General features: G+C 48.7%; 1 protein-coding gene across 1 annotated transcript in view; it reads right to left on the reverse strand.

Annotated features, from left to right (window-relative positions):
- OTOP1 (otopetrin 1) overlaps positions 1–10,511 on the reverse strand; it is a 37,448-nt gene extending 26,937 nt beyond the window's left edge. Inside the window, exon 1 of the mRNA XM_010357590.2 lies at positions 10,085–10,511. Coding sequence (XP_010355892.2) covers positions 10,085–10,487 — 403 coding nt within the window. The 5' untranslated portion in view covers positions 10,488–10,511. The remainder of the gene's footprint in view (positions 1–10,084) is intronic.
- Between the last annotated feature and the right edge of the window lie 3,532 nt (positions 10,512–14,043).

Raw genomic sequence — 14,043 nt, forward strand, 5'->3', positions numbered from 1 at the left:
TTCTCTGAAGAGTAAGCGTGCAGCTGGCCGGGTGCGGTGGCTTACACCTGTAATCCCAGCACTTTGGGAGGCCCAGGTGGGTGGATCACCTGAGGTCAGGAGTTCGAGACCAGCCTGCCCAGCATGGAGAAACCCCGTCTCTACTAAAAAATACAAAATTAGCGGGTGTGGTGGCGCATGCCTGTAATCCAGCTACACAGGAGGCTGAGGCAGGAGAATCACTTGAACCCGGGAGGTGGAGGTTGCAGTGAGCCGAGATCACGTGATTGCACTCCAGCCAGGGCAACAAGAGTGAAACTGTCTCAAAATATATATATAATAAAAAATTAGAGTGCAGAGTGTGCAGGTCATATAGGTATACAGTAATTCTCTGAACTATCTTTGCCACTTTTCCATAAATCTAAAGGTTTTCTAAAATAGAATGTTTATTTATTTATTTGAGACAGGGTCTTGCTCTGTCACCCAGGCTGGAGTGCAGTGGCACGATCTTGGCTCATTGCAACCTCTACCTCCTGGGTTCAAGTGATTCTTGTGCCTCAACCTCTCAAGTACCTGGGATTACAGGTGTGCACCACCATGCCCAGCTAATTGTTTGTATTGTTAGTAGAGACGGGTTTTTGCTATGTTGGCCAGGCTGGTCTTAAACTCCTGGCCTCAAGTGGTCAGCCTGCCTCAGCCTCCCAAAGTGCTGGGATTACAGGCATGAATCACTGAGCCCAGCTGAAAGCATATTAAAAAAAAAAAAGAAAAAAGAAAAAAAAGATGGGTAAGGGCTCTAGAGTAGTAGCTGAGGAAGGGCCTGTGCTAGATGTACTGAAGGAAGCAATCTTTGATAAGATAATGAGCATGGTTTTGCCCAAAATATAAAAACAAACTAATAAAAAATATGCATATAAAAAAGACTGGAAAGGAATATACAAAATACATTAAAAAGACACTTGGTGACAAATGAAGAAATTAGTGAGAAAAAGGCCATGATCATGAGCGCTTGATCAAGTCAGAGATCCTCATCTCTCTCCTGGGCTAGCATTGACCGCCATTTACACATTTGCTCCCACTAACAGGAGGAAACTGGATCATGTAAGACGTGCATTAAGGCACTGAGCAGAGAGGAGGGCATGAGCCATAACACTGGGCTATAACATTACAGCTCCAGCCTGAGAAGCCTCCTCTGAAAAGTAATGCAATCGCCTGGCACTTTTCCACTGCTCAAAGCCTTATAGAAACAACTCTAACTCACTTTTTTTTTTAATCCTGGAAATGCCCCAATGAAATCAGAAACTTTGTAAGAGTGGAGATTCGATCCCAGTGCTTTGAAATGTTTTGACAAATACGTGGTTGGTTTTAATTACAAAAAAACATAGCAAGATGAGGCGAGGCAGCGTGGTTGAGTGGCAAGAGCACAGGCCTGAAACTATCGGGACCTGGACACTCACAGAACACTGAGTCACTTCCTACTCCCAGCCTCAGGATCCCATACAGAAAATGAGGATGGTCTACAGCAGTGGCTCTCAAACTGGAGCCTGCATCTTGTTAAAATACAAATTCCTGGGGTCTGCCTCCAGAGTTTCTGATTCAGTAGGTCTGGGCGGGGCCCCCAAAATTTGCATCTCTAACAAGTTTTCAAGTGGGGCTGCCACTGTTAATCTAGGCCCCACTTTGAAAACTACTGGTCTAAACCATCTCTGTGGTTGACATATCAAGTGTTCAGTAATAAATATTTGTATATTTTCTTAATACTCTTTAAGTCCTCCCTTTCTTCCTGTGCTCATCCATTCATCCATGGATTCATTCATCCAGTTATTTATACAACAAATATCTTGGGGACTCCTACTATGCATGAGACATTGTGCGACGGGCTCAAAGACAGACATACGAGATTGCTGTAGAAACAAAAATATACAAGTACAATATTGCATAAATTGGGGTGTGCACAAAATATCAGAGCGATGAGCTGGCAACAGAATTTTTCTGTGCAGCCTGAGAAACCAGAAGACAATGGAAGAATCTGCCACAAGGAAAGGACTGCACCTCAGAAACCTTATTCCCAGTTAAGATGTCGCCCACATGTCAGGGCAAAAGGCAGAACGATGTTTGAAGATATACAAAATGTAATTTTTTCCACAAGTATTTATTGAGCAGCAACCATGGGCCAGGCATTGTCCCAGGCACTGAAGAGATAAAGGTCAATAAAATAGAGTATCTGCCTTGAGGAGTTTCACATCTAGTGGGGAAGGCAAAAGATAAAACAGTAAATAGTAGACATATAAGGAATGTCAGGAAGTGCTAAGTGCATGAGAAAAGTAAAGCAGAAAAGGGGACTGAGGTTGAAGGTACATGGACAGGAAAGGAGGTGACTGTTGAACAGAGAACAGAGGGTGAGAGAAAACTGTCATCCACATAACTCGTCTGACAAAGGACTTTAACCAAACAGCTTGGAACTGGAAGAGAGTCCCCAAAAGAGGGGAAGATGAAAAGGAGAGCAAATTACAGTGACCAATCAACTTTGTGGAAGGCTGGAGGAGGGTGGAGGCATAAAGGATAGAGAGACAGATGGAGATAGATGATTAGATTAATAGGAGAGAAAAGAAGAAAAGAAGTTAAATTCAAATGGATAACTGCCTGACATGTGTAACTTACATGCCCTATATAGACTTGTCATACAGAATAGACATTTTGAGGCGAAATTCTATTAACCATCTCTAGAAAACCCCTAAGTTCGGCCGAGTGCAGTGGTTCACACCTGTAATCCCAGTACTTTGGGAGGCCGAGGCAGAGGTCAGGAGTTCGAGACCAGCCTGTCCAACATGGTGAAACCCCGTCTTTACTAAAAATACAAAAATTAATCGGGTGTGGTGGCAAGCACCTGTAGTCCCAGCTACTCAGGAGGCTGAGGCAGGATAATCAATTGAACCCGGAAGGCAGAGGTTGCAGTGAACCAAGATTGTGCCATTGCACTCTAGCATGGGTGACAGAGAGAGACTCTGTCTCAAAAAAAACAAAAACAAAAACAAAAACAAACACCAAAAACAAACAAACAACAATAATAAAAAAAACCTAAGTTGGAGAAGGACTGGATACGGAACAAAGAAAAACCTTTGAAAGCCTTCATGGTAAATAAACAGAAAGGGAGAGGGAGGAAGGGAAAGGAACAGGGACGCAAATGCACACTAAAGGTCCCATCTCATGAGGTAGAGAGGATGTGGGAGCAGCAAGCATCTTGGACTGGGACACAGTGTGGCTCACTGAGGGAAATGTTCAATATTTTGTTTTCAAATAAGAATGAAGTAATAGGCAGCCGGATGCGGTGGCTCATACTTATAATCCCAGCACTTTGGGAGGCCAAGATGGGCAGAACACTTGAGGTCAGGGGTTCGAGACCAGCCTGGTCAACATGGTGAAACCCCCGTCTCAACCAAAAACTTATCCCAGTGTGGTGATGGGCACCTGTAGTCCCAGCTACTCAGGAGGCTGAGGCAGGAGAATCACTTGAACCCGGGAGGTGGAGGTTGCAGTGAGCCAAGATCATGCCACTGCACTCCAGCCTGGGCGACAAAGCGAGACTCCGTCTCAAAAAAAAAAAAAGAATGAAGTAATAGGCATCTGATTATGAGAGTAAGGAAAGAAAAAAAATGGCCATTAATGGAATAAAAAAATCACAATAAATTTTTCGAATGCTCAAAAAAGGCAAACATGTGGAAAAGGAAAAGGAAGAAATAGGAATGTAAAATATATCATCATAAACATCATAAAGAAAAATGGAAACAAAAAAGTCAAATATATAAATTATTACTCTAAATTAGAATGATCTAAATCCTCCCACTAAGTAGTAAGCAACAATAGGAAGATTGAATTAAAAACAACACCTAGTTACATGATCTTTACACAAATCACACTTTTAACAAAGTAATAAAGGTTTAAAATAAAGTAGTGGACAAAGAGGAATCAGATAATGCAAACAAAAAGAAAGTCGGAATGGCAATATTAATATCAGACCATACAGGATTTAAACTTAACGTAATAAGTAGGATAAAGAATCCCTCCTCCTTTATCACTACATATGATAAAAGACAGACTGTATGAGGAAGATATAACAGCCACACATGTGCCCAAATAAAACAGCTTTTGCTTTATATATACACATATATGTATAAATATATATAAATATAAATATATATACACATATATACATATATCTATAATATATATATTTTAGATGGAGTTTCGCTCTTCTGGGCCAGGCTGGAGTGCAATGGTCCAAGCTCTGCCCACTGTGACCTCCGCCTTCCAGATTTAAGGGATTCTCCTGCCTCAGCCTCCCTGCTTTATATATTTAACTGCTGGTAATAAAAAAAACAATGGAAAATTTCAGAACTAGATAGATCAAGTAGACAAAATATAAGACATAGAAGAATTGAATCATACAATCAATGAACTTGCTTTTATATGTATATAAAATCTTGCATACCTCAAAACAGAGTATACAATGTTGGATGTCCATGGAATATTGACAAAAATCATGCTCTAAAAGACAGTAGAACATAGAGTGGCAGAGACCAGCTGCCCAATTCCTACCACTTATTAGTTGATGACCTTGGGCAATTATGTAACTTACCTTTGCCTCAGTTTCCCCATCTCTAAGATGTAATGACAGTAATAACACCTATCTCATAGGGGTGCTGAGGAGATTAAGTGAGTCGTTATATGGACGTCGCCTAGAACAGTGTTCCTTACCTAGAAAGTTCTATAAGCAGGATGTTATTGTCATCACTCAATTGCCAAGAAAACGTCAATGCATTAGAATCAATTAGAAAGTTTACCAGCTACAATACTTGAGAATAATCCAAAGTCTACCTAGGGTACCCATCTAGTGATGGCAGAGGGACCCCCCTCCTCTTTGGTAGGCACCCAAATCCTTCCTAGGAGGCTAGAATCTTGAACCCCCCTCTTAGAGGTGGAAAGTCTCACAGAGTTAGTCTACATTCTACCCCATGCAAGAATGCTTTCCAATGCATCATGACTGGCAGCCATCTGACCTCTACTTGGACAAACCCAGGCCTGGGAGGCTCAACATCTCTCAAAGCGCACCCTTCCATCACCAGCTGGTACTTACTTTATTTATTTTTTATTTTATTTTATTTTATTGAGATGGAGTCTTACTCTGTTCCCCAGACTGGAGTGCAGTGGCATGATCTCTGCTCACTGCAAACTCTGCCTCCCAGGTTCAAGCAATTCTCCTGCCTCAACCTCCTGAGTAGTTGGGATTACAGGCACCCCACCACACCCAGCTAATTTTTATATTTTTAGTAGAGACAGGGTTTCACCATGTTGGCCAGGCTGGTCTCAAACTCCCGACCTCAGGTGATCTGCCCACTTCAGCGTCCCAAAGTGCTGGGATTACAGGCGTGAGCCACCGCGCCTGGCCTGGTGCTTACTTTAGAAAGCTTTTCTTTATATTGAAGTGCAGTTCACTTCCCAGAACCATCATCCTCTTCCCCGGAGCTTCTATCATTCACTTATGCATTCACGCATCTAGTCATCCATCCATCCATCCATCCATCCATCCATCCATCCATCCATCCATCCATCCATCCACTCATTCATTCATTCCATTATTCAGTAGATATGAATTGGTGTTTACTACATGTTAGGCACCATGCTAGGAGCTCAGGATACAATGGTAAACACATTCAGACAGGGTCTCTGCCTTTAGGGGCTCAGTCTGGCTACCCCAACAGTCACTGAATAATACAATCTCCTGCTTGATTAGTGCTAGAAAGAAAATGAAGAGTGCTATGAGACCATACAACCTGGGAGCTGCCCCTGGTCTGAAACTATCAGGAGAGTCTTCCCAGAGGAAATGACTCTTATTTGCTGAAAGACAGAGGATGGCCTGGAGCTGACAGGTGCAAGGCAGCAGCACTTTCTACTCTGTGACCTCCTCATCCTTCTCTCTTCTAGACTGACCCTCCTTTTGTTCCTCCTGCCACCACTCTTTCCAGGGGCCTGTGAAAGGCTCAAGAAGGATGATACCCCCCAGGCACAGTCTGACTTCCTTTCCAATGAAAGCCAAGCTTGCAGCTGATTTTTTGGCAGCAACGTTCTCTTGTTTGTATTGAAATTGTGACACTATGTCTATATTTTCCATTGGACCAGAAATTTCATCTAAGAAAATAAATATGTAAGAAAATGCATGCAGTTAAGCAAGACTCTCATAGTGGCCCCAGAATGGATCTTGGAGATCACTCCTCTTTGTCCTGAGGGATTTGCCCTCTGCCAATTGATCTAAGATTGTCACCAGCACCAGGGCAGAGCTGAGTTCCTGGGTCAAACCTGTCTTTCCAGCTAGAATTCCAGAGGAAACCCTAGTCCCTGCTGGAGTGCTTCCTTTTGGCACCAGGGCCTCCCGACACTAATAATTAGCTTCTTGCTTCTTTGATGAACCCACAGGAATGGCCAGTTCTTTGCAAACTGCTTCTCTCAACATCCCTCAGCTCCTCCCAGAAAGGCTGGGATTCTTATCTTACTGATGAGGAAAGCGGGACTCAGAAAGGTGAAGGTGATAGAACTGAGATCTCAAGTCAAGCCTTCCAGAGCCAACACCATTTCCATGATACACACACCTCACTTGAATTACATTATTATGAGGAAACTCCCTGAATGTCTAAACAGTCACCATCTACTGAACACCTATCACATGCTCTCTCTACCTCACCCATTTATTCCCTCTCTACTTAGTGTCCCAAAGACACCTCAAACGTAGCATGTCCACAAGAGAAATGTAACATGTCATTATTGGTTTTGTGTCCCCACCCTGCTCTTCCCTTTGGCTTCCCAATCTTGGGAAATGGTGCAACCATTCACCCATAGACTCAGGCGCCAATGCTCGGAGTCAACCTGGGAGGAGGCAGAGAAAGAGGAAGAACAAAAAAACATGGATGGATGGATGGATGGATGGATGGATGGATGGATGGATGGATCAGATGAATAAATGAATGATGACAGAAGCTCCAGGGAAGAGGATGATGGTTCTGGGAAGTTAACTGCACTTCAATATAAAGAAGAGCATTCCTTGGATAAGCACAGACTGACAAGAAGAAGAAGGAGAAGGAGAAGGAGAAGGAGAAGGAGAAGGAGAGGAGAAGGAGAAGGAGGAGGAGGAGGAGGAGGAGGAGAAGGAGGAGGAGGAGAGAAGGAGAACATTCTAAATGCACCAGGCCAGGTGTGGTGGTTCACGTCTGTAATCCCAGCACTTTGGGAGGCAAAGGCAGGCGGATAACCTGAGCTCAGCAGTTCGAGACCAACCTGAAACACTGTCTCTACTAAAAAATAACAAAAATTATCTGGGTGCGGTGGTGTGTGCACCTGTAGTCCCAGTTACTCAGGAGGCTGAGGCAGGAGAATCACTTGAACCCTGGAGGTGGAGGTTGCAGTGAGCCATGATCGAGCCACTGCACTCCAGCCTGGGCAACAGAGTGAGATTCCATCAAAAAAAAAAGAAAGGAAAAGAAAGAAAAACAACAAACAAACAAACAAAAAAACAGCAGGGGAGAGAGGAAAAGAAGAAGGAAGACAAAGAAAGGAGAGAGAGAGGGAAGAGGGATGGTGGAGAGGATAGAGGAAGGAAGAGAGGAAGAAAGGATGAAGGAGGAGAAGAGAGAAAGAAAATGAGGAAAAAAGAAGGAAAAGGAGGCCAGGCATGGTGGCTCACACCTTAATCCCAGCACCTTGAGAGGCCGAGGCAGGCGGATCATGAGGTCAGGAGTTCGAGACCAGCCTGGCCAACATGATGAAACCCCGTCTCTTCTAAAAATACAAAAAATAGCTGGGCATGGTGGCAGGCACCTATAATCCCAGCTATTCGGGAGGCTGAGGCAGGAGAATCGTCTGAACCCAGGAGATGGATGTTGCAGTGAGCCAAGACTGTACACCATTGCACTCCAGCCTGGGAGACAGGGCAAGACTCCATCTTTAAAAAAAAAAAAAAGAAGAAGAAGAAAAGAAAAGAAAAAAAGAAGGAAAGTGAGAGAGGAAGGAAGGGGAAGAAATAGGGAGGGAGGGAGGAGGAAGAAAGGAAAGGAGAAGGAGGGAAGGAAGAAGGGAAAAAAGGATAGAGGAGAAAAAGAAGTGAGGAACAGAAAAGGGGGCTTTGACTGCAGGAAAGCATAGGTAAAGTCTCATGTGTATAATCCTTGTTAGCCTGTGTAAGTCAATATCCTAAAACAACACTTTGTGCCTTGTTTTAAATAGTACCAGATTCACTGTCATTCACAGAATCACAAAACCATGAACTTCCCTAAAACAACCATTTTCAGAACAGGAATTTGGGCCACCCTGCAATGGTATCAAATTTTCCCAAAAGCAAGATACTAGATCCAGTCCCTGAGCCTAAGAAGCCTAAAATCTCATCTGGATGATAAGGTTAATATCTAATAGTCATAATACAAGGCAGAAATGGACAAAGACCAAAAGACCTTTACAGAAAGAAGGTCATGGTGGCCCATGGAAGTGAGGAGTAATTCCTGCCAGGCATTTGGAAAGAAGGTGGCATCTGGCCAGGACCTTTGAAAGAAATGTGGAAAGGAGGCCTAGTGTGTGCTGGGCAGCCACCTCGTCAGTCACTGGATCCTATCCAGTGCGGGATCCCTGTTCTACAGATGCTGAAACCAGGGTTCAGGGTAAGGGAGGCAATCAAGTAACTTGCCCAAGCTCATGCATGCAAGGAACACAGAAGCCCCACTCTAATGGAGATTTAAATTCAGGTCTAATATGAGAATCCAAGTGGCCATGTGTGATGTGTCTGGACCACATGGTGTGAAATGCACCCAGCCTCTCCCGGGAAGCTTACTCAGACAGAGGCTTTCTTCACAAGCATGCTCCCCATGACCTCCTCCCTTTCACCTGCACCACGTCTCTCCCATTCAAGACTGGCAGCCCCAGCCAGGCACAGTGGCTCATGCCTGTAATCACAGCATTTTGGGAGGCCGAGGCAGGAGGATCCCTTGAGGTCAGGAGTTTGAGACCAGAAGACAACACAACGAGTCCCTATCTATACAAAATAAAACAAAACTTAGCCGGGCAAGGCCATGTGTGCTATTCAGGAGACTGTTCCAGCTATTCAGGAGACTGAAGTGGGAGGATTGTTTGAGCCCAGGAGGAAGAGGCTGTAGTGAGCTGTGATTGTGCCACTGCACTCCAGCCTGGGAAATAGAGCAACACTGTCTCAAAAAAAATAAATAAATAAATAAGTCGCAGCCCCTTGAGGAAGGGAGAGTTCCTATCTTGACAATTTCAGTCAATGCCTGTGAGTACCAGCAGGAGCCTCTATCCCTCTCTGCCGCACTCTGAATCCACGCATTCATTACTTCATTCATCCCCCCCTCATTTTCTCAACACCCACTTCGTGCCAGGCCCTGAGGTGGCTCTAGGACCGAGAGACAGGGATCACAGAGCTCCCCAGTGGAGTGGAGGGTACAGACATGTCGACAAGAACACTGGGGCCCAGTGCGGGCTGGGGGCCTGTGGTCAGACCTGCAAAGCGGGGAGGAGAGGGGGTCGGAGAAGCTTCGAGGGAAGAATGGGGTGAGGCCTGAACCCTGTCTCGGAAAGCAGGGAGGCAGGCGGGAGAGTGGAAAAGACATTCCTGGAGGAGGAAACCCAAGGTGCTGAGTGTGCAGAGGCAGAGATCCTGCGAAGGGAGAAGAAAGTCCGCGAGAATGACCCCAAGACAGGATGAGAACAAAGGAGGGGATCAAAGGAAACGGGCCCTCGAGGGTCGGATGCTAGAAGGCCCTGAGTGCCAGGAGAGGGAGTGTGGCCTCCATCATGGGGTCAGTAGGGCCACTGCATAGCTTTAAGCCAGGGAAGGACTGGAGAGATTTCTGTAACTATAGCTGTAATGATGGAAGCGTCTGGGAGAGAGAGAGGAAAGAAGGGCAGACGGGAAAGCAAGGAAAGATGCACAGAGACCAAGGCAGAAAAGGCTGAAGGGAAGACGGCAGCGGTGGGAAATGCGCAGAGTCGCCTCAGGATGCAGCCAGCGGGCGAGGAGGCCGAGACCCGTTCGCCCGGTGCCTGGACTCACCGCGCAGCCAGCCGGCGCCGGCGTGCGTGTCCTTGAGGCGGAAGAGGCGGCGGTGCGCAGAGCTGCGGCCCACGTACCACAGCATCCACAGCAGTTGCAGCAGCATGAGCGCCGTCAGGAAGCACAGCAGGTCGCTCTTGCCCACGCCCGCGGCATGCACCGCCCAGGCCAGCAGCAGCAGCAGCCCCGCCACGAACACGATCAGCCCATACTGGCTGCTCAGGGTCTCGGCCAGCTTCTGTGGGACGCTGGCGCGCACACCCCCCCGCCGGGGGACCGGGGACTCCGGGGACCTCGGGGCCGAGGGGGAGGGAGGCGGGCAGGCCGCGGGCCCGGACGACCCCACGACCGAGGTGCTCGCAGCTGCCCGGGGCGAGGCGGGCGACCCCAGGCCCTCGAGCATCTTCGAGACACCCGCGCCAAGTCTGGTCCCGGGGGTGGCTACCGTCGGGCTCCGCCTGCGCTCCTGTCTCCTGTCCTTGCCCCGACGCCTCTGCCAACCAGCACTCCCCTTTTCAACTCCCCTCCTGTTCCTACCCCACGCCCCTGCCAACCTGCCCCCCTCCTGTCACCTCCCTACGCCCACCCTCCCCTCTTCTGCCCCTTCGTCCTCCGTCAAGGTACCACCCTGTCCACTTACCCAGCGCCCCACCCCGCTGACCCAGGATTCTACGAGCTCCCCTGCCCACTGCCTCTCACTAGGCAACGCCCCGGGCAGCCCCCTGCCGGCTCCGGGACCCACGCGGACAGCTCCCCGCTCCTGATCCCTGGGACACAGGCCAGCACTGCCGAGACACTTGCGCGTCCTCCCGCAACTCCCCACCGCGCCCAGCCCCTGCCCGCCGTCTGCAGCCCTCACCCCTGCGCCGACGCCCGCCCACCCTACCCCTGTCCGGGCGCCCCGGAAACGCTGGGTGACGAGAGGTGCTTCCCGGGGTCGCGGGGTTGCGGGGCTGGGGAGAGGGGGTCTCCTGGAGCCAGCCCGAGGGGGTGTGCGCGGGGGTGGGGGTGGCTGTTGCCAAGTGGGGTGCCCAGGGCTCCCCAGGGGCGTGCAATGCTCCGGGCCTTCCCCGAGGGTCTCCGTTGGGGAACCCAGAGGTCCAGGTGATCCTGCCTGGGTCTGTGTCCGAGCGTCCTTCGGTCTGTCCTCGTCCCTGCGTATTTCTGTATTGTCTTCTCTGTGCGGGTCACTCTGGCCGTCTGTTTTCGGGTGTGTCTGGTTAGGGGTGGAGGAACGCCCGTCACTGGCTCTCTGAATTGGGGGAGGGGCCGCCTTCTGTGGGTTTTTCTGTTTGTCCGTCTGGTGTGCCTGTGTGTTGGCTGCGAGATGCCCCGACGCGGAATAAGACCTGAGTCACTTTCTAAGAAGAGACCATCCTGTACCCTCTCCCAAAAGAGCGGCAGCCATTCTGGACAGAGAGGAGCTGGAATGCGGGACGCCCCAGGGTCTGCCCTGGGGCTACCCGCGCCCAAGCCTCTCCACCAGCTCCTTCCAAAGCCCCGGTGCCCGCCTGGCACCCGCCTGCTCCCGGAAGGGGACTGCGTCCGCCAAGGCTCCCCGCTGGGGTGCCGCTAAGTGGAGGTCTGGGAAGTTTCTGCAGAAGAGCGTCCTACGGGTCAGGCGTGGCTGACAGGAGGGGCCGCACCCCAGCGGCAGGTTGGAGAGGGGAGTTGGGAGCCAGGCTGGGGCGAGTCCACATCCCACCGTGCAGCAGCCCAGGGCTGGGCCCTGGAAGACACACTTTCCCTCTTGGTTTAAGGCTCTTGACGTCTTGAAATTCTTAATTTTTGAACAAGAGGGCCCATATTTTTGTTTTGCGCTGAGCGCAGCAAATTGCAATAGCAGGTCCTGACTAGTAAAGGAGGGGCGGGTAGCCCTGGGCCGGCAAGGAGTCAACCTGGGGGACCTTGCCTTGCCACCATCATTCTTCCAATTCATGGGTTCATTCATTTGATCAACACATATTTACGTGTTGACTTATGAATCATTTGCTGGTCTCTGTTCTAGGCGCTGGGGTTTCAGCTATGAAAGGCTCTGCTCAGGTGGAGCTGATGTTCAGGCAGAGAGATATAGCAATAGACAAACAGCTAATGAGCCCTCACTGGGAAGCTGGGGAGCATGACCTGTGAGACTTAGCCCTCAACTTCTAGGAGCTTGGGGGTGGAGACAGAGTAAGCAACACAGCACCCTTAAGCAGGGCTAGAAGAGGGGCCTGGGAGGAACCCAGGTCTGCAGGAAGGCTGAGAGGTTCAGGGAGGAGGCAACACCTGCACAGTCTTCTTTCTTTCTTCTTTTTAATAGAGACAGGGTCTCCCTATGTCTCCCAGGCTAGAATGAAGTAGTGTGATTATAGCTCACTACAGCCTGGAACTCTGGGGCTCAAGTGCTCCTCCCACCTCAACCTCCGGAATAGCTAAGACTACAGGTGTGTGCTACCACGCCTGGCTCTTTTTTTGTGTTTGTTTGTTTGTTGTTTTTGTAGAGACAGCGGTCCTGCTATATTGTTCAGGTTGATCTCAAACTTCTGGGCTCAAGCCATCCTCCCACCTCAGCCTCCCAAAGCATTGGGATTATAGGCTCAAGCTACCGTGTCTGGCCTCCTGTACATTCTTTAGGCTTAGGAGTGGATGGCCAGGCGGAAGGGAGTGGAGTCTGGAAAGGCAGTCCAGGAAGAGGATCCAGCAAACCTACTAGGAACCCTCCACATTCTCCCCTCCTCTTCCTACCAATGGATGCCCACACCAGCAGCTAGAGCAACCTGGGGGCCTGAGCTGAAGATGGAAGAGGCAGTCTCCCTGTCTCCCCAGTGACTGGTGAGGCAGCTTCCTCTCCCGAAGCTGGACTTTACACAAGTGAGAAATAAACTTCCATTGTGCTAAGCCACCACAAGTCTGAAATGTTCCAGTAGCTAGCAGTACCTTAACCCGCTGTATACAAAGATAAATAACACGCAGTCACCATCTGAAAATCAGGTGGAATGCCTGTCTCTGGGCTACCTGCATTTTTTTTTTTTTTTTTTCGAGATGGAGTCTCACTGTGTCACCCAGGCTGGAGTGCAGTGGCACAATCTTGGCTCACTGCAACCTCTGCCTTCCAAGTTCAAGCGATTCTCCTGCCTCAGCCTCCCGAGTAGCCGGGATTACAGGCATCTGCCACCATGCCCGGCTAATTTCTGTATTTTTAGTAGAGATGGGGTTTCACCATGCTGGCTAGGCTGGTCTCAACTCCTGACCTCATGATGCACCTGCCTTGGCCTCCCAAAGTTCTGGGATTACAGGCGTGAGCCACCGCGCCTGGCCTGCATTTTTTTTAAGAAGCAATGAAATGAAAGTTTCTGGAGGCTAAAGTCAGCCCCCTTTATTGTAATCTCAAGACAATGTTAAAACTGAGAGCCTATAATCCTAGCACTTTGGGAGGTCGAGGCAGATCACTTGAATTCAGGAGTTCGAGATTAGCCTGGCCAACATGGTGAAACCCCATCTCTACTAAAAATACAAAAATTAGCCAGTGTGGTGGTGCGCGTCTGTAATCCCAGCTACTTGGGAGGCTGAGGCAGGAGAATCGCTTGAACCCAGGAGGCAGAGGTTGCAGTGAGCCAAGATTGTGCCACTGGACTACAGCCTGGATGACAGAGCGAGACTCCATCTAAATAAATAAATAAATAAATAAATAAATAAATAAATAAATAAATAAATCAGAGATTTACCCACACTGTGTTCTGCCTTCCACCAGTGAGATTTTTTTTTCAAAAATCTGAGCCACACGGGGCCCCCAATTTCTTATGACTGACCCCTGCTCTGTGGTGGGCAGATACAAGGGGTCAGATATGATGCTCTAGTAGCACCCAGGCCTTCTGTTTTCACCACATTTGGCACATCTTATCCCTGCCCACACTGTGTCCTGAGAACTGTGTGGCATGGCTCAATCAGTGTAAAAGCTGGAAACGTCCTGACCAGGC

Source organism: Rhinopithecus roxellana, chromosome 2, assembly GCF_007565055.1.
Source record: "Rhinopithecus roxellana isolate Shanxi Qingling chromosome 2, ASM756505v1, whole genome shotgun sequence".
Taxonomy (NCBI): domain Eukaryota; kingdom Metazoa; phylum Chordata; class Mammalia; order Primates; family Cercopithecidae; genus Rhinopithecus; species Rhinopithecus roxellana.